Source organism: Perognathus longimembris, chromosome 20, assembly GCF_023159225.1.
Source record: "Perognathus longimembris pacificus isolate PPM17 chromosome 20, ASM2315922v1, whole genome shotgun sequence".
Taxonomy (NCBI): Eukaryota; Metazoa; Chordata; class Mammalia; order Rodentia; family Heteromyidae; genus Perognathus; species Perognathus longimembris.
This window is the reverse complement of record NC_063180.1, coordinates 29,106,763-29,127,409: the sequence shown is the minus strand read 5'-3', so window position 1 is coordinate 29,127,409 and position 20,647 is coordinate 29,106,763. Positions and strand designations below refer to the sequence as shown.

At 55.6% G+C, this 20,647-nt stretch overlaps 1 protein-coding gene across 1 annotated transcript in view; it reads left to right on the top strand.

Annotated features, from left to right (window-relative positions):
- The first annotated feature begins 6,354 nt into the window (after window positions 1-6,354).
- Window positions 6,355-20,647, top strand: part of Il16 (interleukin 16) — a 35,036-nt gene continuing 20,743 nt past the window's right edge. The window contains exons 1-2 of the mRNA XM_048368883.1: window positions 6,355-6,504; window positions 17,939-18,375. Coding sequence (XP_048224840.1) covers window positions 6,465-6,504; window positions 17,939-18,375 — 477 coding nt within the window. The 5' untranslated portion in view covers window positions 6,355-6,464. The remainder of the gene's footprint in view (window positions 6,505-17,938; window positions 18,376-20,647) is intronic.

The window sequence follows — 20,647 nt, the reverse complement described above, 5'->3', positions numbered from 1 at the left end:
TAAATGTCCAGCGGTGACAATTATTCACATAAACAAGAGTGCCTTTCCATCTGGGACCGGGGCTGGTGGGGCTAGTTTAGCATCGGCTGTCTGAAGCCTAAGACCCACTGTGTGGGTCCCTGGGACCTGGCAGAGGGAGGGCCTGGAGCTGTGTGTCCTTCCCAGCTGACCGCCTCAGCTCGTGCACGAGGCTGGGAAAGGGTTTCTTCTCTTGCTTTCCCTGGCAACTCCTGGCTTCTGGCTGCAGAGACTCTTCAGATGGTCTGGACACCAAACTGCCACAGCCCAGCCCTTGTTACGTAAGGTGCAAATGAATCACGAACACATGGATCCGATTTCCACCCAAATACACGGGGGTTTCAGACGGCAGGGAAGGGGCTAGGGCTGGGCTGTGTAATTAGCCCTTGGTGAAATGGGTGGCACCATGGAAGATCCCGTGCCCAGCTCTTAGCACCCAAGGAACGAAAGCCACTTAATATGATGGGATCTTGAAAGCCAGTTTTGGCTCCAAGAGAGTTGGAAAGCCAAATGGATTTGCCAAAGGTTCTTGAGGTTTATTTGTTTTGACCCACAGCCAGAGAAGGCTAAGCATCACGCAGAGCAGGGCTTCTCTTTCCCTTGGCTTCTGTATTGGAACTTCTTTCCACCTTTGTCGAGTCACTTCCACTGACTATAGTCTCTTCCACTGACTATAGACAACCCTCACCCTTTGGACTCTACCCACCCCAGGTCATTATCCCGACCTCTAGGTCCTGTCCCAATGCCTCCTGGGCTTCTTTCTCCTCTGTGTGTCTCACAGAGACTGTAAACGGTGTGACCGAACTCACCGCACCAGGCTCCCCATTGTTTGGTAGGTTTCACTCCATTCACTGCAGCAGCAGCAGGAAGTATCAATCATCCCGTCACAGTATGCCAGACCCTGGGTCAAGGGGACACAGGAGATCCAGGTCTCGTCTTTAATGTATTCACAACCTAGTGGAGAAGATGGGCATAAGAACCAGTAAGAAAAAAACACATGTGGGCAATTCACAGAGGACCTCAGTTGCTGCAGACAGGGGCAGGGCTCCCCCACGTGGTGGAGGCGGGAGATCTCCTCCAGGGCGGCTCAGAGGGGCCATCCTTGAGCTAGATCAGCCCTCAGTATTGCTGGAGCCTGGTGGTGAGGCCTGAGCAGGGTCGGAGCCGCAGTGGGGGTAGCTGATGAAGGCCTTGCACCTGTGTTTGGAAAGCTTGGGTGTTACTGGACGGCTTATGTGGACTCTCCTCTTGGCGTGGTACGTGGAAGATAAGACATAAATCTGATTTCTGTACATATGGGACAAAATGGCTTTGTGGAGAGAGAGACCAGCAGAAGGCAGAGAAGGAAGATACTCCAAGTGACCTTGGAGGCATAGCGTGGGGCGTCTAGCAGGCAATGGAGGGGAAACAGGAGAAGTCCAGACGGACGTCCTCAGTGTGGAAGGGTTGGGCCTGGAACTGGACGCTGAGATGAGGATGGAGTGGGGATAGCTTGTGGATATGGTGATGGTGTGAGGCGTCTCAGAACCATGTTGCCCACACTAGATGTGCCTGACCCGTCTCACCTCATTGTGCCAGAGCAAGTGTGTGTCCTGAGATGGGCTCAGACTTACTCCCCACCGTTTCCCCTCTGGCTTTGGGATCACCCACCTAGCCCGGCTGCGTCTGTGCCCTCTCCACACTCCCAGATCCCCCAGAACTGAGCTTTATCCTCCAACCTCACTCTCCGTGAAGAGCTTCAGAGCACAGAAGTCCAGAACTTTCTACTTGCCATTTGCGGACTGACTCTTGGTGAGAAATGAGGATTGCTCTGGGGGGGGGGGGGGTTTGGAGCTGAAATCAAAGGCATCTGATTGGTGCAGGCCACCGAGAGGGCTGCTGAGCTGTGTGCTCACATGGGGTTTGGGCCTGGGGTGGCACCTGTGAATATGAGAGGTCTCCCCTGTGTGTGTGACTAGCCAGTGCCTGGGAGGCCCAGCATGGACTCAGATCTCTGGGGATCCAGGCTGTGAGGAAAATGGCAGTGAGGAAAGAAGAGAAGAACAGCCATGGAAGGTCATCAAGAGAGTCTGTAGGGTGCCTGGAGGGATTCCCTGATTCCTCACCAGGGCAGGGACATTGCCCTTTCATGGGGCAAGGGCAGAACAGGCTAGGGCTTCAGGGTCTCAGGAAGAGGGGAGCAGAGATGAGAGGAAAGGAAAGATGAGCAGTGCCCCCCCCCCATATGAGCGGGGCTGTGTCTGCCACAGACAGTACATGCAGGAAGCTGTGACCCAGGCAAGTCTCTCCTGCAGCCTGACTGGTGTTGGGGAGAATCTGGGGCCTGTTTCAGGGAGGGAAGAAGTGTTGAGTGTCCCTAGGAGAGCTGGGATGTGCTGAGGGAGGCTCGGCCCAGTGCTCTCTGTCTACGGCAGCCAGTGCGTGTTCTCGTGGTTGGCATGCACTCTTGCTGTTTCACAGAGTTTGCTCCTCCCTGTGTCCCCAGCTCCCTGACACTCTCTCATTCCACTCTTTGGGTACCAGGCTGAGGCCTTATCCTTGTGATTCAACCCGGCCTCTGTGAGCTCAGCTCTGGCTCTTGGGGGCAGCTCTGTGGTTTCTCAAGGCAGCTCTGCTGCCTTGGAGGGGAGGCCTGGCCTTCGGTGCCTTCTGACCTCTCTCTGGTTGGCCTCCATCCAAGCGCATGCAGGTCCCTGGAGAGGTGGGAGGCAGATAATCAGCCTCTGTCCCCAGGCCTTGTGTTCTGTGCAGCCTCCACCTCGGCATACCAACAGAGCTGCTGCCTCCCTCAGCTCCTCCTGGTCCAAGCGGCTGGCAAGCTGTCCATGGTGGGAAGAATCAAATGTGAACAGCCAGGCGGTGGGTGTGACCTTTCCACCCCAGACAAAGGGAGAAGAGAGACACTTTGCCCCAGGGCTTAGTCTAGTTCTTTTTGGAGGTTGCTGGGTCCTGTGTCATTCTTTCTGGGGGCTGAGGCTGTGTAGGGCCCTGTCTGTAGAACTGGAGTCACTTCACTTCTAACCAGGACCACTGCAGAGGGTCTGACCAAAGCTGCACGGTTTTCAGTCAGCCAAGGGACTACTGGTGTCAACTGATAGCTCGTCAGTCCTGCCCCTGTCTCCTATTGAGTACAGGAGAAAAACCACACTTTGATGATGTCCCATGACATGTATGGGTTGTAGTCACCCTTCATGGGAGAGGCAAAAAATGTGAAGTGATGTGCACAGGGCTCAACACTAGGGAAATGGTGGGTATTGTCACCGCCACCATCTACAACGCCAGCACTACCATCATCATTGTCATCATCTCCATCACCCACACCACCGTCTCCATCACCTCCAACACCCTCTTCACCACTGCCACCCCCATCGCCACCACCCTCAGCACCATCAGAATGCCAGTATCCACACCTTCATCATCCCTGTTCATTACAACTCAACTGCCGCTGCCAGGCCCAGCCTGCCCTATGGGGCCAGTCCTGGCTGGTGCTGCCTGGAAGGGGTTTGGGATAAGGGTCAGCACACTTTGTCCCTAGAGCAGGGACCAGGCTGCGGTGCAGGAAGGAAGACCAGGAAGGAAGTCAGGGAGTCACTAGGGGTGGTCCTTCTCTCTGGGGAGAGAACAAAGCTGGGACAAGAGGGGTGGAGGGAGACAGGAGCAGGAGCAGGAAGGCACGTCTCTGAGGTGACTCGTGATGGAGTGCGCCTTCCGGAATGCTCCTGTTTGGCTGAGGGCTGGTGTGGACCAGCCCTGTGAGGGCCGGAAAGCACCGCTAGAGGACAGACAGGGTGCCCATGCTGTACCCCACCACGGCCCCAGGGGCTCAGAACAGGGCTTGGAAGCCCTCTCTGAGGTCAACTGCTTCCTAATGAAAAGTGACCCAGCCATTTCCCTTCGGCCACTCCTGGGTTGTGCTCAGGAAAACGTATGCAGTTGACTTCATATTTTGGGAATTTTGTGTGTCGGCCATGGATAATAATGATCAATAGGTATGTACATGCGTGCATATATATAACACATAAAACATGCACACATAATATAAAACTTTCACATTGAAACAGTAACAGGCTGTGGAATAAATAAGACTTTATGTCTCTGGGTCTTCGGGCAAGAGCTCAGATAAATTAAAAATACAAGTTGTGTGGCTGTCCGTGAGTGTGTGCTCACATGTAGGAAGCACACAGCAGCTGAATGGAGCAGATCTCTCTACCTCCGCAATTCACTGCCTGGTCCCCCTGCCTGGGAGGCTCAGGGACAGAGGAGACCCTGACCTCGGGCCTTTGTCTAGTCTAGGCTGCGGCACCCCGTTGCAGGCATTCCACTCAGCCATCAGCTGTGGTTGAGATGGGTTTGCGTGGCAGGGCTGTCTTTGGGACTCTATTTCTGCGATCCTCTGTCATTGAGCGTCCCCGGGCTCTGGGTGGGAGAGCTGCCTAGGATGGATTTCCCTGTGCTTGGACGAGCTGGGAATCTGCAGAAGGGCCTGGGGCCGGGACAGCAGGCTTGCCATCCTTCACTCCAATGGAAGAGATTCACATAGTGCTAGGGTGTGGTTCTGCCAGAAAGCCATCCTGTCTCCCTGTCCCCCAAGTCTGCAGGGCTCTGACCTTACTGGCATCACAGTGATATGTATGCAGGTCATGCTGAGAGCCACAGCCTAGTGTTTCAGGGTTTGAGTACAGAGCCGTTGCTCCTTTCCGCATGGTGGGGTTGTGCAGAACAGAGTCCCTCTCCATCGTTCTTACCTGAATTCAGGCTTGTTTCAGACATGTGGGCCCAGAGTGCATCCACCTTCCTAAACTGTCTTATCTACTTCGCAGTGCCTTGCGGACCTGCATGACAATGATGACGACAATGATGACACAGCGTATAAATCTCTGCCCAGCACTGGAGGGTCATGTTTTCCGCTGTGTTGGAGACCTTGGCATACAAAGTGGAGGGTGGCTATCCTGCGGCTCAGGGCATGACCGGGCATCTGTCTTGTACCCCTGGCTGGAGCAGCTTGCTGATTGGTCAGGGTGACAGCAAGGAAGTGGTTCTCGGTCCCCCTTAACCCTGGGGGAGGATACCTCTGGTGATAGGTGCCAGCTCCAGGTGCTGGCAGCACAGAGCTTCTGTCAGCCTGCACTCAAGTGATGTTCTTGTAAGGTACACGTGAGCTGTGTGTCATGAAGGGAGGGAGGAGGGGAGGGCTGAGGTCGGGGGAGAAGGGGAGGGCCAAGGTGGGGAGAGAAGGGGGAGCCACAGCAACCTGGAGGTGCAGAAATTAGAGTGACAGTGGCTCCTCCGGGTCCTCACTGGTGGTGGTGACATGGGCCAGCGGGCTGGAGGCAGCCATGGTGGGCTGAGCCCAGAAGTCCTGTGGCTCTTGGCAGGTGATGGGCACCTGGGAACCGGCCCAGCATCTCTTGAGGTGTCTCTGGAGGGCTTTCTCTGTTGCCGAGTGGACTCACCCGCCAGTGCAGCCTCCCATGGCCACATCTTCCATTAGCTTGAGTTCTTTCCGGTTGCTCACTTACTATGCATGCTTTGTGGGGACCCAAAGATTTATTTAACCCAACAGTCAAAACTGGTCATTGAAAATAATAGCACATCTCATCTACATCCAGGAATAAAATGCTGTGTGAGAAGGTGAACTGGGTAGGGTGCAGGCGTCTTCCCGCTGCAGCCAGGGCCGAGCCCTGGTCTTCCGTCCTCGTGGCCTGGCCTGGGTACTCAGAGCGCCTCCTGTTTGCCTCTACCTTCCCGGAGCCCCGCTGCCTTTGGGGGGGGGGGTGGGGGGGACACAGGCTGCATTCTCCACAGTTGCTCTGCCCGCGCCCTCTGCAGACTTTATGAAAGGCGTTTTCTCTTGGCTTGAAGGGGTGCTGTGTCTGTGTGTGGTGTGTGCGAGGGAGAAGATGAATCACCGGGACTCAGGGCAAGGGTTTTAGGTGTTGTGTTTGTCCGGTACAAGTTCATAAACACTTCCCAGCCGGAGGGTGGGGCGGACTCCAGCCTCAGCTCCCCCACACCCCCGCCCCTAACCCCCAGGCCGGCCACCCGCTCTCCATACGTCGGACCTCAGAGAGAGCCTGATTCTGCCCCTGACATCGTGTGCCCAGTCCAAAGGAAAGTTTGAGGTTTTTCATTTCTGTTTGTGGTCCGGGCAGAGGCGTGTGATCTGAGGGCTCTATTCAGTGGAATAACATTGCCTTTATACGCATTTGCTCTGCAAGAAGGGCAGGAGCTGGAAGCGGCCGTTGTGAAACATTAAAGATTTTTCTGGCAGAGGGAAAGGGATTTTTTTTCCCCTCCCTCCCTGCTGAGAAAAAAACAGTTCTAACGAGAAGTTACTTTGTAGTTGAACTCCCATTCAAATACTCCCAGCCCTAGAGCTGTGGCCCACTACAGCTTGAGCCTGGTTAGGAGGAACCGCCTTGCCCCTGCCTCGAAGCCGGGTGCCCATGAGCTTGCAGAAGAGAGTCTTTCCCCGGAGGGAGACGGGTAAGTGAGGCTCCATCATCTCGGGGGACTGCGGGGAAAGTGGACTGACAGGGAGGGGGGCTGGTCCTCCTGGCATCTTCCTGGAGGGGTGGGAGAGCAGTTTGTAACACCATGCCGTGTGTGTGTGTGCACAGATGCGTGTGCGCATGTGTGTGTGCACGTGTGTGCTACCATCGCTGCCCCCCTCTGCCTGTGCTGACAGAAGCTGCTCGGCTGTCGTGGGGTGAAAAGCCACGGAGGGCTTCCTCGCACCCGTCGCTCCTCTGTGTGTGTTGCTGGCAGGGCTGGAGTGGGGGACGGGTGGGTGAACGTGGCTGGCAGTGGTGGTCGGTGGGGTCTCCACCAGATCTTAGCTCTGGTTTTGGCGGGAACAGAAGAGAGTAGACACCAGAACTGGGTGGGGCCCAGGCTGCCCTGGATGGACCCCAGCCCTCCGGCAGGTACAACCCATTAGATGAGATAGTTTCTCCTAACAGCCTGCTTCTTCTGCTCCAGAGACACAAGCAGGCATTATGGGGAAGGACTTTAACCCTTCTGCCCAACTTCTAAAGTCAGAGCCAGCGGGATTCCAGTTCTGTTTTAACTTTGGCGTAGAGAATAAACACATGGTTTTCTTTAAAAAGGCACACAAGGCGAGTCAGAGGCCTACTCTGACTCTCCCAGCTCCGGGACGATGCTGGGGGAACCCGTGGGGTTGTGTGGTCCGGCTCCACACCGGCTTCTCTGAGCTCCGGAGTGGCAGTGGAGGGCAGGGACCAGGCACTGAGACTGTGGGTCTGGCCACCAGGCCTGGAATGCTGGTCTTGCAAGGAGCTGGCGAGTTCATCTTGGAAAAGGAATTTGAGTTTGCCATGGCTCAGTTTCCTTCTCTACGAAACAGCTGTGGTGCCTTCCTCCCTGGTAGGACAGGAGAGGTGATAAAGGAGAAGCAGCCTGGGCTGGCGGGAGGGTTCTGTGCTCATCAGAGGCTGCTGGTTGGGCTGAGCCTGAGCTCGGGCCGTGTGCAAGGGCCAGACCTAGCGCTCTTGGAAGGACTGCTTACCTGGGTCTTCCCATGCAGGTGTGGGCGTGGGCTTGGGCTGGGGTGCAGGAGGTGCTCTGGTATGCCACACACATCACCTCCTGCCCTTGCCCATGGCCTTTGGGGAGGTTTCCAAGTAGCTGAGGAGGCTGAGCCCTGGGAAGTTTCTGCAGAGTGCTTCTTCCATGAGGGCATGAGGGGGCAGAGCTGGGCAGACATAGGCGCTGCCTTGGCCTGGCCTGGCTGACCCTGTAGGCTGAGTACACCTGGGATGACGCTGCTGCCCTCGGGCTCCACTGCCCTCATCGGAGACCAGGCTAGTGGAGGGACCAAGCACTGAGCCATTGTAGCACAGCCACGGAGGGACACCTGCATCCTGGGTGATTCCAGGTCTGAGTGGCAGCCCACACATGGGCTCAGCGGATTTAGCAAGTGCCGCCTGCTCCCTGAGCTCAAGCGTCTAGATCATTGTGCCTTAAACTCCTGGGCACCTGTCCAGTTTAACCCTCACAAAGCCGTGTGACCTTGGCTAAGTCATTTCCTCCACTGGGACTTGGTGTCCCTGCTGGTTGGGTGGACACAGAAGGACAGGAGATGACCTCTGGGCAGCCTCTGGGTCTGCTATATCACCCAGTGCAGATGTTAGCATGTGACCATTGTGAGTAGCTATGTCCCCAGCTGTGGTCAGGAGACCTCTGGGCTTCAATTCCTTCTGCTGAGAGATCCCCAGGGATCCTTGGGCCCAGCGCCCTAGGGGTGACAGGGCCCAGGGTAGAGGCGGGTATGGAGCAGAGGCTTGGGCAGGGCTGGGGCCAGGGTGGGGTTGGAGCATCTGCTTGCTCCCTCTACCCCCGTGCATCTCCCAGGGAAAACATAGCCACATGAGGCACCACCCACCTTTGGCAGTTTAGAGCTGCAGTGCAGTCTGGCTTGAGCTGGGTTCCTTTTATTCCCCTCCTTCCTCACTCCCTTCCCGCGTTCTATTTGTTTTTCAATAAACAGTGAACTCACTTTCCCATACACTTGGAATTCATTTCCAACAAATTACTTGTTTGGAGCTTGCTGTGCTCCAGGCTCTGTTCTGGGCTCTGGGGAGCGGATGGGATGTATTAAATAAACAACGGCACACACACACACACACACACACACACACACACACACACACACACACACACACAGAACGTCAGAGTGGGTAAAAGCTATGGCAGGCTTGGCAGGGAGCTGACCTGCAGGCCAGGGTGGGCATCCCGGCAGAGGCTCTGCCTGAGCTGTGGGAGTTAGGCCGAGGGAGGGGACGGGGAGGCCAGCATGAGGTAAAGGGGCTCAGGGACATGGGCAGAGTACGGAGAGATCTGGCTTCAGCAAGCTTCTACCCATGCTTTCAGTGTTCTTGTAACCAGATGGTTCTGGAAGCATCTCTAAATAATACCCAGCTTGGCTCAAGGAGAAGTGCCTTGCTGACGGAGCAGGCTCTCACCACCCCATCCTGTGGCTGTCTGCTGTCCTTCTGGCCTGCCCCATGTGCGCCTCTTTACACCAGGGTCTTCTGCTCTGGGGAGCTTGCAGCACTGGGTTAGAGCTCAATCAGACCACACTATACACAGGGCGTTCTCCTGATGGCGAGTGAGAGTGAGGCCCATGCGTTCCACTGAGAGCCTGCATCTTAGAGTGAGACAGGAGTGTGAAGGAATGGTGACCCTCATGTCCACATGCTGTTCCCCATGTCCAACATTCCACTGGGGCAGGGGCAGGGTGATTGACAGGCCTACGGGCCCTGCAGGTACGGGTGCCACCACCTCCTCAGATAGCTGTGCATGGTTTGTGCTATGGTTTCCCATAGTACCGAGTCTTCCACTGGCTTTCAACTCTGTGTTTCCCCAAAACATGATTATAAAGATTTCCAAATGTACAGACAAGTTTGAAGTCACTGGGCGTGTGCTCGTATATCCGGTGTTCACATTTCCAGCCCCCAGCCCTCTGACTATCTGGGCATCCATGTATCTGGTGTTTTCCATGTGTCAGGCTTCACTATACTTCTGTATGCGTGTAATTAACTCAAGTTCAAACAATATGTGCTGTTCTTTTGGGTAAGATTTACATGCAGCAAAATGTACCCATCTAAAATGTTCCATCCAGGCATCTTTGAGAAGTGCACATACCCATTTAAGTGTATACAGATGTGTAAGTGTACATTCCCCTGTAAGTGTGTATACCTGTGTAAGAGTATATACCTGTGTAAATGTACATGTCCAAGAGTATATGCCTGTGTAAGTATATATGTCCTTGTACATATGTGTATATGTCCTTGTATATACATGTTAAGTGTATATGCTCGTGCTAGTGTTTATACACGTTTAAGAGCAAATGCCTATGTAAGCACATACACCTCTGCATGGAACACTGCCACTACCCCAGGAAGCTCTCTTCTACCCTTCTAGTTGCTTTGCTTTTTATTTTTAAATCAGTATTGTTTATATATATAGTATCATATAATACATATCATATCAATAATATTAAGGGAGACAGGGCTGTGATCTTGGGCAGAGATGGAAATATTTATGTACTGAGTCAGTCTTGTCATGACAATAATGAACTAGGAAAAGAGAGTAGGTACTTCTTCATCTGTAAAAATGTTGCTTTTGGATGCAGGTAGATAACTGTGTGGGCCGGGAGACGGAGGAGGGGGAGCCACCGCCTGGCACCACGGCGCGCTCAGCGTGTGGCCCCCACAGATTGCACCTCTGCCTCCCCTGAGAGCCCGTGGGGAGGGGGACCCTGCCTCCCCGCACGTGCACTCTGCCATCCCTTAAGAGCCAGAATCACCAGGGAAATTGGCTACCTCCTCCTGCTCCTGCCGTGTGAAGGGCAAGACCCCCAAATGGCTGTGGTTCCTGCCAAGCCTTGCTGTGGGAGCCCCTCCTCCTCTCCCTGGCCGTCTTCCATGAACACCTGGCTTTTCCCTGAGCAGGTGGAGAGGCTGCTGGGGCTGGGGTTCTGCAAAGCACCCCATCCTCGGCTTAAAATAGCTTCACCTTGAGCACCAGTGCTTTCCTGTGGTGTTCAGGGGAGGCACAGTGGACGTGGGATGGGGCTGAGTGGGACCGGCATGGAGTGCAGGGGAAGGCTGGCTTATGATGCTCTTGTGAGTTGGTTGTGAGATAATCTTGGGCTCACATTGTCTTTGGGAAAGGGGTGCAGCCACTTGGGGTCCTCTTCTCCTTTCCCTTCCTCCCTCCCCAACGAGGAAAGGAAGGGCAAGGCCGGCAGCACCTCTAACTCTGTAGGTAAGTTATGGAGGCAGCTTCAGTGTGGCTTTGCTCAGAGTCCTCTCTGACCCACAGGAGTTGTGTGGTGGCCACGGCAACCTGTCCTGCTCTGCCAGGGTTCTGCGTCTTCCTTCCCTGCCAGTCTGCTTGCCCAACCCGAAGGGTTATTAACGCTCCTGGAAGCAAGCGCCTCCCTTGGAGATAACCCTCTCAGGTTCTGAATCTGTGTCTGGAAGGCGGGACTGGCGGGTGCCACTCAATACTGAGTCTAATCACATAAATCAGGATGCATCTGTAAGAGCGCTTTGTAATCCCTAAAATACAAACCAGTGTAGTCATTTATTTACTTGGTTATGCATTGATTCACGCAGCCCACGTTTACGGAGCCCTTTCAGCGCAATCCAGGGCTGAGAGCCCTGCTGGGCACAGGCGGAGGAGGTGTGTGTGTGCCTGCCTGCAGATGTGCAAACTCCAAGAGTAGCAGTGCTGCATGAGGTCCCAAATACTCAGATAGCTCAGCTTCAGATGGGAATAATCCCATGATAAAGTGTGTGTGGCAGGGAGCACTGGAGGCCGAGTCTTGAGCAGGGTGTGGCAGGGAGATGGGTGTTCCATTCCTAGTTGGGATTGTTGTGTTATCATCTGCATTATGGTGAATAATACAGTTTAATCACTGATTCTTCCCCGCATAAGGAGCTTCTGAGGGCATCTAGAGGATGCCAGGTGACTTGGTGGGTGGACTTTGGGGAGCCCTGGCAGGTGGCTGGGTCTTTGAACCCATTTTGTGGGCATGGAAGCGATGGGGACTTTTGCAGGTTCAGTGTCACCCAGAGCAGAAACTGTGGTCTCACAGCTCTGGCTCCAAGCTCCCGTGACCTTCCATCTGATCAGAACAGGGGAGGGGCCTGTCATGAGACCACACGTGCCTTGTGCTTTCGCGTCTTTTCACTTGTGACAACGGGCCCAATTTGCTTTCTAATTAACAAGAGGCACTAACAGAAGAATGACATAAGTCACTGGTTATGAAACTAACTTTTTTTTTTGTCTCTTGAAACAAAGTCTTGCTGTGCCCTCAAGCGTGTGATCTTTCTGCCTCTGCCTCTTGAGTGCTGGGATTACGGGTGTGCACCACCGTTCCTGGGTTGGTTATGAAAGCTGAGCATGCCTCAGCATCATTCACTGAACAGACTTCTGAACTTGGTGTGGTTAAGAGCCAGTACATTGGGTAGCATCGTGCCGGACACCTGCCCCTTCCCAAAGCCACCAGGCAGCATTGCCCTTGGCCAAGTCCAGGGGCACTGAGATGTCCTTTTCCCAGGCCCCTCTGCCATGTAGCACTGTGCCCCCAAGAGGCAAGCTGCTTGCACTCCCAGCTTTGCTCTTTCCACCTATAAAATGCCTGGACCCACGGGACCTGTTTTCATGGAGTTGCTGAGGGGATGGAGCGAGATAAAATGCTGAGCAGTGAAGCCAGCCCGTGGAAAGCTGGCAGGAGCCTTCCTCACAAAGCTGAAACTGTCTGCGTGCATGCATGCATGCACACAGGTGCTTGTGTGTATTTACATGTGTGCAAGTGTATGGGTGAGTACATTTGCACACACATGTGGGCCTGTGTGCATGGGTGTCTGAGTGTGGTGGTGCCATGCACATGCGTGTATATTTGTGTGTGCATGTGTACATGCATGTGCCCGTGTGTATGTGCACACATGTGTGTAAATATATGTGCACATGCATGTAGCTGCACATGTTCATATGTATGTGTGTATTCGTACACATTGAGAAGTCCCCCTGGTCACGTTGGCTGCTCCCTGAGAAGGAGTGGTTCATTAGGGATGAAGGGAGGGCAGGCTCCCCATTGGTTGGCAGAGCTGTGTGCAGGGCCTTCTGCTGCCCATAGTTGTGCTGGACTGCCTACTTTCATCACTTGCCAAATCTGCAAACCAAGGCTGAGAGGACTGAGCGTGTGCAGGAAGGCTTGGCTTTTGAGTATTCACCAACTCAGGCCTTCCCCTGCTGTGTCCTCCTTGCAGCAGGGAGCTGGCCAGTGGGGCAGGACCAGCATTCAGGTGGCGGGGAGGGCAGAGCTGGTGCAGGAGGGAGGCTGGGGGCCTCCACAGGCCTGGGGTGCAGAGCCCCAGTCCTAGGCTCCAGCCACGTGAGCGCTGCCCACATGAGCCCAGTTACATGTGGCTTCTGGAATTCCAAGCAACACGAGGGATGTGTGGGGGGCAGGCAGCAGCTCCCCACTTCAGAAATTCCTGCTCTGCCCCCTGGCTTGTGCTGGCTACAAAGGCAGCCTTCTTTCCACAGTGGCCTCAGGCACCCCCAGCAGTCCCAGCCTCCGCAGGCTCCAGGGGAATTTCACAGCCTCCCACAGGTTGCACCTCCACCCTCATTAAAACCCTGGAATCAGAAGCCTGGCTGGCAGAGGTGTGCGAGCCAGGCCTCTGGTGTGGAGCCAGGAGTGTCCAGTGCCTGAGCAGACTGGACCACAGAGGTCCCTGCCTGGCAGGCCTAAGGGCAGATGTGTGGGTGCTTTGTGGAGACAGATGGGTTCAATGTCACTCTGAGATTAGGCTTTCAAAGGGGCTGGGGGTGGGAGGGAGGGCACACTAATCAGGTGATGTGACAGTGGGCAGGGGACACAGTCAAGTCACACCCCTCTACGCTGTGGCTGTCACTCACTTCATGTACGTCAGGTTACTCTTCTCACACACGAGCGCGCCACAGAATCACTCGGAAGGCTTGTGAATCACCTGGAGGTTGGCCCCAGGGTGCAGGAACTGGGGGCCTTTTGTTTCTGTTGTTTTCTAACAGATGCTGCTGCTGCTCCTGCCTTTGAGGATGGGGCTAGAGAATCATTGAGTCAGTCACTGAAACCAGCTCCTGAGAACCGATTTGTCTTGTAGGAGAAGTGGAAGGGGCACACTCTGGTCCAGAGCTTAGAGGCAAAGGGGTCTTGATGGTACTGGGAAGTTTGATTCCTTGCTAGCTGTGTGAACTTGGGAAAGCTGCTTGACTTTGCTGAGCCAGTCATAAGATATAGCTCAAGGTCATGAAGCACATAGGAAGTAGGTGCTCAATGAACTCTTGGGTAGTGACTTTCTCAACCTGTAAAATGGGCATGTTTCCTGGATTGCTGGCAGGATTTTGAGTGATGATGATGTTCTATTTGTCTTGTGGTCCTGGGAATTGAACTCAGCGCCTTGCACGTACTAGGCAACCGCCCCTCCACTTGAGCCACATCCTAGCCCTTTTCTGTGTTGTGTTGAGACAGTCTGGCTAAGTTGCCAAAGTTGGCCTTGAACTTGTGATCCTTCCACTTCAGTCTCCTAAGTGCGGGGATAGCGGGTGTGATTTACCACACTAGTAGTGGATGCTTATGGGAAGCTTCTAGATGTACCTTCAGGCTCTTTTGGCTGCTGTGTGCGGCCCAGGGAAGGTAGGCAGGCCTGGGCTGGACCGGGAACCTGGCTATGGCTGTGCGGGCAAGGGCTCCTCCTCCTGGGTGTTCCCTGTGGCTTAGCAGATGGCGGGCTTGTTCTGAGGCTGAGCCTCCCGGCCCTGGCAGCCCCCTTCTTGGACCAGGCCTTGCACATGGAGAAGTCAGATGGCCCCAGTTGGGGGTCTGCTGGCGAATCTGTGCAGGCTGGACGCACTGGCCAGTCACCAGTCCGGAGCAGGTGGAGAGGGAGCGCCTGCAGTGCCCTGTCGTCAGAGCAGGCGATGCGGGCTGACACTGCAAGAGGAAGGAGCAGCCATCGCCGCTCCTCTGCCGATCCAACGCGGGCCCAGGGTCCTGGGCTGGGTGCTGCTGTGGGTAGTGCCTTGCTGGGGGCTGGAGAGAGAAGGAGGCAGGTGGGTGTCCCGGGGGCTGTGTGGAGGACATCAATGGGCACCGGGTAAGTGAGTGACCTTCAGGCTGCTGTTTGGCCCAGTGGTTGCTACCTGGGCCTCCTGCACTCCGATGGGAAGTTCTTGGCTGCTGGAACTTTCTTCCTTTGGGACCCCCCCGGGCGCTTGGGCATACATCCCCGTGCTGCCACATTGCACGGTGGTGTGCAGGAGGCAGCAGCTGTGGAGCCTGGGTGGGCAGCAGGGCTGGAGGCCAGTCCCTGGTCGGGTGGGCAGTCTAGAGGCTGGTTCCTGGGATTTTTGCATCTTGGTACTGGCGGTGTGGAGGGAGGAAGGGAAGAAGGAGGTGGCGGGGCAGTGGGCACACGAGGTTGCAGTCCTGCTGCCCAGCCAAGCTCCTCCTCCCCCAGGGGGGCTCCATGCGGGGCCCTCAGTTTTGACCATGAGAAGCGTGACCCTTCAGCCTGGCAGTGCCCCACTCACTTAGACGAGGGTCCTGGGACTAACTCCTGCAAGAAACGAATACAAGGTAATGGGTGCAAGATAGACAAGTGGCTCCAGAACTCCTGGAGTTCTGGATTTCTGTGGAATTAAGACACATCTTTGTCAGCTTGCAAACTTGACCAGGTTGCCATGTGTCTGCCCAGTAGCCGGGGGAGAGCATGGAGCCCTGCAGGGGCCCCTGTGAGCATGGAGCCCCGCAGGGAGCCCCATGGGGCACATGAAGCCCCACAGGGAGAGCATGGAGCCCCTCAGGGAGAGCAAGGAGCCCCGTGGGGAGCATGGAGCCCCACAAGGAGAGCACAGGGCCCTGAAGGAAGACATGGAGCCTTGCAGGGAGAGCATGGAGCTCCACAAGGAGAGCATGGAGCCCTGCAGGGAGAGTACAGGGCCCTGCGGGGAAAGCACAGAGCAGATGGGTGCTGGCTGCCCTGCGCCCACGCAGGCTGCCTGGAGGAGGCTCAGCCACAGGCTGGTGGGGCTTGGCACACATGGAGGGCACACAGATGGATGCAACTCATAGGGCTCCAGAGCCACAACCAATTCAGTGTCCTGAGCACAGCTGGGTGACCGTGTGACCGCACCGGGCTTTCCATTGCCTCTCCTGTGTGTCTCGGTGCCAGCCCCACTTCAGCCCTTTGGGGCTGCTTTCTTCCTTCCTGGCATTTCCTGCATGCACAAGGCGCATTTTGCTGAGAGGAGGGCCCCGCCTTGCCCTGGTGCCCACAGGCCTGCTCGCTCCTGTGAGGGCCCGCTGGGGAAGTGGTCGCTCCCTCCAGATCCTTGTTCTTAAAACTTGCATGCATTGGCCACTCCTGCAGATGGCCACAGATGGATTCTGCCGGGTCAGTTACAGAGGGGAAAGGAAGTAGGTGTTGCTGTTCAGGAACTCTGGAGACCGTGGCACTGCTTAGTAGAAAGGGGTAGAAGAGCCAGCCCAGGGCAGAGGGACGGAGGGCTCCAGCACGGACCAGGCATGGCTGGCTCCCATCTAAGACTTGGCATGGGATAAGAAACAGATCTGAACGCTCTCTTGGTCTTTGGAAGCCATTGTTTTCCATGCCTTGTGCCAGCAGCACCAGGGTGAAGAACCATTATGCAAGGAGGATTATTTTGTTAAATCCAGAAAAGGAACCAACCTATTGGTTTCTAGAACTGAATAGAACTGGCTAGATATGGCTTCGGGCATGGCTGCATCTAGCTGCGTGTGGGGCATCCTGTGGACTCAGTCCCTCTTGGGTTTTTCTCTCTGCACATCTCCCCCTTCCTCTGTGGCTTCCACACCTCCTGGGTTAGCTTGGCTCCTAGGCAGCCATCTTCACATGGTGAAGAGCAACAGCTGACCAAGTGGGCATGGCCTCTGGACTCCGGGACATAGGGTGTACAGAACCAAGAGAGAGAAAAGTGTCAGAGGCTGGAGGGGAAGGAGGCCAGCTCTGTGCGGCAAGGGTAGGGACAAGGAGAGAGAGAGGAGAGTGTAGACTGACTGCTCAGGAAGATGTGAGTGGAAGGGAGGCAGGGGCAGAGGACCGAGAAGCTAGTGCATTCAAAGGCAGAGGGACTGACTTGGAGTGTGTTCCGAGGCTAAAGATAAAGAGAGCCAGGGGCAGAGGGGAGAGCCGCACTCTAGGGCTCAGCCTGCCCTGAGTCTTATCTGTGTGACCTTGGGAAATGAACTTAACCCCTCTGGACCTCACTTGTGTCTTCTGTAAAACGAGGCAGTTGAATGGAGCCCGACAGGTAGAAGATCTCAGAGGCTTCAGCTTCTCCTCTGATTTGGTTCTTTGCTGTTGGGGGCTGTCCATAGGCTGCTGGTGAATAAATTGAAAGAAGAAGGGCTGATGCAGATATCAATGAGCACAAGCAGCGCAGGGGTGAGGGAAGGGGTGGGTAACCCATTGCTTGTTGATCTGGAATCGACTCCGTGTTGTGGCTTGGGCAGCACCGGGCCTCATTTGTCACCTGCCCTTTGGGGACCCTTGGAGGCCTCTCGTGGGAAGGCAGAGCCGGGGATGAGGCTGGGAGCCAGGTGTGGGGCTGGGCTGCGGCCCTGGGCTGGTGACCGGTTCTGGTGGCCGTGGTGCTGGGGCCCTGGCCCGGCCACAGCCCAAAGCCCTGGGAAGGGCACACATTTGCCTGTTTCATTGCTGAACCTCGTACAGCCCCGGCAAGTTTCCCTTTTTACTCACAAAGGCTATGGCAGGTTGGTACTGGTGAGAGCCTCAACTTTCTATTACCAGTGGTCACAGCTGAGCTCCTGGAACCTGGGGTGTCTGTGGAGACACTGAGAGTCACCAAGGAGAATAACAGGACTGGACAGGAAGGAGAGAGTCCTCCCTGGTTCTCCTTATCCCTCCTTGTCCCTCTCTGGCCCTCCCTGGTCCTCTCCTCTGTGCCCTGTACAGACTGGGTTTTCTTGAAGATGGGCTTCAAGTTTAAATGCTCATAAGCCATGGTCCTCATGGTGCCCACTCTTTCCTGTGACTCTGATATGGGCTCTTCTGCCAGCACCTTGCATTTCGGCCTGTAGGATGAAGGCTTAGACTGGGAGAGGAGGCATGCTGACCATTGGGTGAATGGAGCCCCACTTGGCTTGCAGACAGGAAAGCCAGGGTGAACCCTTACAGTGCAATGCATCGATCTGCCTTGAGGCCTGGGTGTCCATGGCTAGGTTCCAGGGTGCCATCTGCCCTGTGTCCTGGGTGCCCAGGCCCAGGTTTCAAGGCTGTGCCTGTCCAGCTCCATGTGTCAACAAGTCACGTGGCTTCTTCCCATTTCCTCTTCCCTCTAGGGACTCATGGTGTGGCTGCTAAGCCCAGCTTGGGTGCCAGCCACCAGCCCAGGGCCAGAGACCAAGAAAAGAAGAAGGGTGGCCTCACTTCCTCTCTGAGGATGGAGCCCCACGGCTGCTCTGGAAAGAGCCGCAAATCTATGAAGTTCCGGTCCATCTCCCGCTCCCTGATCCTCTGCAATGGGAGAACCAGCGAGGACAGCTCCAGTCCAGAGGAGAGGTTCCCTAACCCCCTGGAAGCTGCTCTGGCCCGGGCCCCGGAGGGGCCTCCGCCTTCCCCCATGCGGGGACCTCTGCACTCGGCCACCCCACTGGACGACACAGCGGAGGCAGGGCTCTGCAGCCTCCCTGACCTCACACGGGCCCCTGAGGCTGCTCAGCTCCATGTGGCTGGAGGCGATGGAGGCAAGAACTGCAGGTGGATGTTCTTCATGAAGGTAGGCCCAGGCACCAGAGGCTGGAAGACCCTCGGGCTGGTGTCCATGTTGGGAATTCCTCCTGCAATCCATTCATTCAAAATTGGGAAAGCTAACGTTTTCATTCTGAACAGAAGCTAAGAGAAACTTAAGCCAGGGCCTCCATGACAACTGTATAAACCAGCATGGTGGCAAGTCAGGCTCAGGGGATGCTTGCTTGAGAGCCAATGACAGGCTTTGTCAGCACAGGGTACCCCGAGCCTGGAGCGCTGGAGGAAGACACCAGGGGCAATGCTCCATGCAGTGGGACGTCTTTGGGGTCAGAGGAGATATGGTGGGCAGGTTGTTCTGAAGACTTATGGAACAGCCAGGGAGCCTGGCTCCGGCAGAGGGCATGGGTGAGGAGGGGAGGGCAAGTTCATGCCCCGAGTGCCCACTGGGTGTTTTCCAGGTGGCCTCTGCCGATGTGAACGTGAGCAAGTAATGTAATGTGTAACACAGATTGAGGGATGATGGCAAAACCTCGCCTCCCCCATCTCAGCAATTCTGATGTGCTACACACAGCTCATAGCTCACTGTGCTCCTCCACAACCCTCAGGAGGAGGGTAGTGACCATCGTCTTCTCACGGCTGAGGCCTTGGGGCACAGGCTGGGATTGCAGGGGCACGGACTGGGGTCTCACATTCCCACTTAGGGTCTGTGCCATCCTGGGCAGCTAACTTACCTCTCTGTATGTCCGTTTTCTTAAGTATGGCACTGAGCGTGTTAGTAATGGCCTATAACTCACACGAGCTTTGCAAAGATACAGTTGTGGCATCAGTAATAGAAAACCCACTGGTACCTCGCAGTATGTAGTAATGGTGAATGCCATTTCTGTTTGTGCACACTGATGGTGAGGATGGCATTGTTTGCGAGTGCAGTAATGGTTGTGCGGTCAGCATACCTGGCCAGCAGCCACTGTCAGGCGCTCACTGGCTAACAGTGAGTTTGCACGTGGCTCGGGCACAGCTGGGAAGGGAGGTTTGGGTAAAGCTGGTCTGGGGAGGCGTCCTGGTGGAGATGACTGGAGGCAGGAAGCTCTACTGTTCAAGTCTAGATGGAAGTATGGTGTTGTGTGTGTGTGTGTGTGTGTGTGTGTGTGTGTGTGTGTGTGTGTATGTGCGTGCACCCCCTAGCTAGTCCTGGGGCTTGAACTCAGGTCCCGGGCGCTGTCCTTGAGCTCTTTTGCTCAAGGCTAGCACTCTACCACTTCAGCCACAGCTCCCCTCTGTCTTTTGGAGGATCATAGGAGATAAGAGTGTTGCACGCTCCTGCCCAGGCTGGCTTTGGATTGTGATCCTCAGGTCTCAGCCTCCTGAGTAGCTGGGATGGCAGGTGTGAGCCGCTGTTGCTCAGGAGGCCTTTGGCCATGCGCTGGGGCGCTGCGGAGTGTCTGTGGACAGAGGAGGGGGTGGCCTGCACAGATGGGTCAAGTCTGAGTCAAGGGCAAGCTGGGATGGCAGGGAGTGGCAGTGCCCAGCTCAGACCTGAGATCTGGTGTCCATTTGGAGGAGAGCAGGCGATTCCATGAAAGTCTAAGGACTCAGCTGTATGTGGCCTCTCAGTCAGGGTGCTGGGTCACCGAGGCCAAGGGCCGCAGCCATCCTGCCCTCTCTGGAGGTGCCTTGAAAGCGCCTGCACAGCTGCTGCTGCTTCCTGTTCCAGGGACACTCTGGTCCCAGTCCCGGGCTGCTGCCCTGCCCTCCTCTCCCCTCCTCTGCCCTCCCTGCACCAGCGCAGCCCGGCACCAGGCGTGACTCAGTTGGCCAAGACAGCCTTCTCAGCTTCCAGCAATGCCATGGCTACAAGGATTTCAAAACAGCATCTGGACAGGCTGAGGGAGGCCTCTGCTCCAGAAACGCCCATGTGAGAATTCACTGACAGGAAGTTGCACAAGCAGTCAAGCTGAAATGAACAAGCCTCATCAGAGGGGCAGAGGTGGCACACCCGGGCCCAGGGCCAGCCAGCTCCGCCCAAGGCTGTGCCAGAGAGGTGCAGAGTCCAAAGCCAGCATTTGAGTTCAGGCAGCACCTAAGACGCCCATGCGCCCTTCCTTCTAGGAGTCTCGGGCACCTGGGATGGATTCAAATGGCAGGATGCTAAGAGCCGACTTCCAACAGTGCCAACTCCGTCTGACCTAGAATCTTGAAAAGAGGGACTAACAGACTCAAAGGCAGAGTATTCTACATGCCCTCGAGGAGACTGGAGGCTAAAGGGAGGGAAGTCCAGCCAGGTGGAGTGAGGGTAAGGGCGA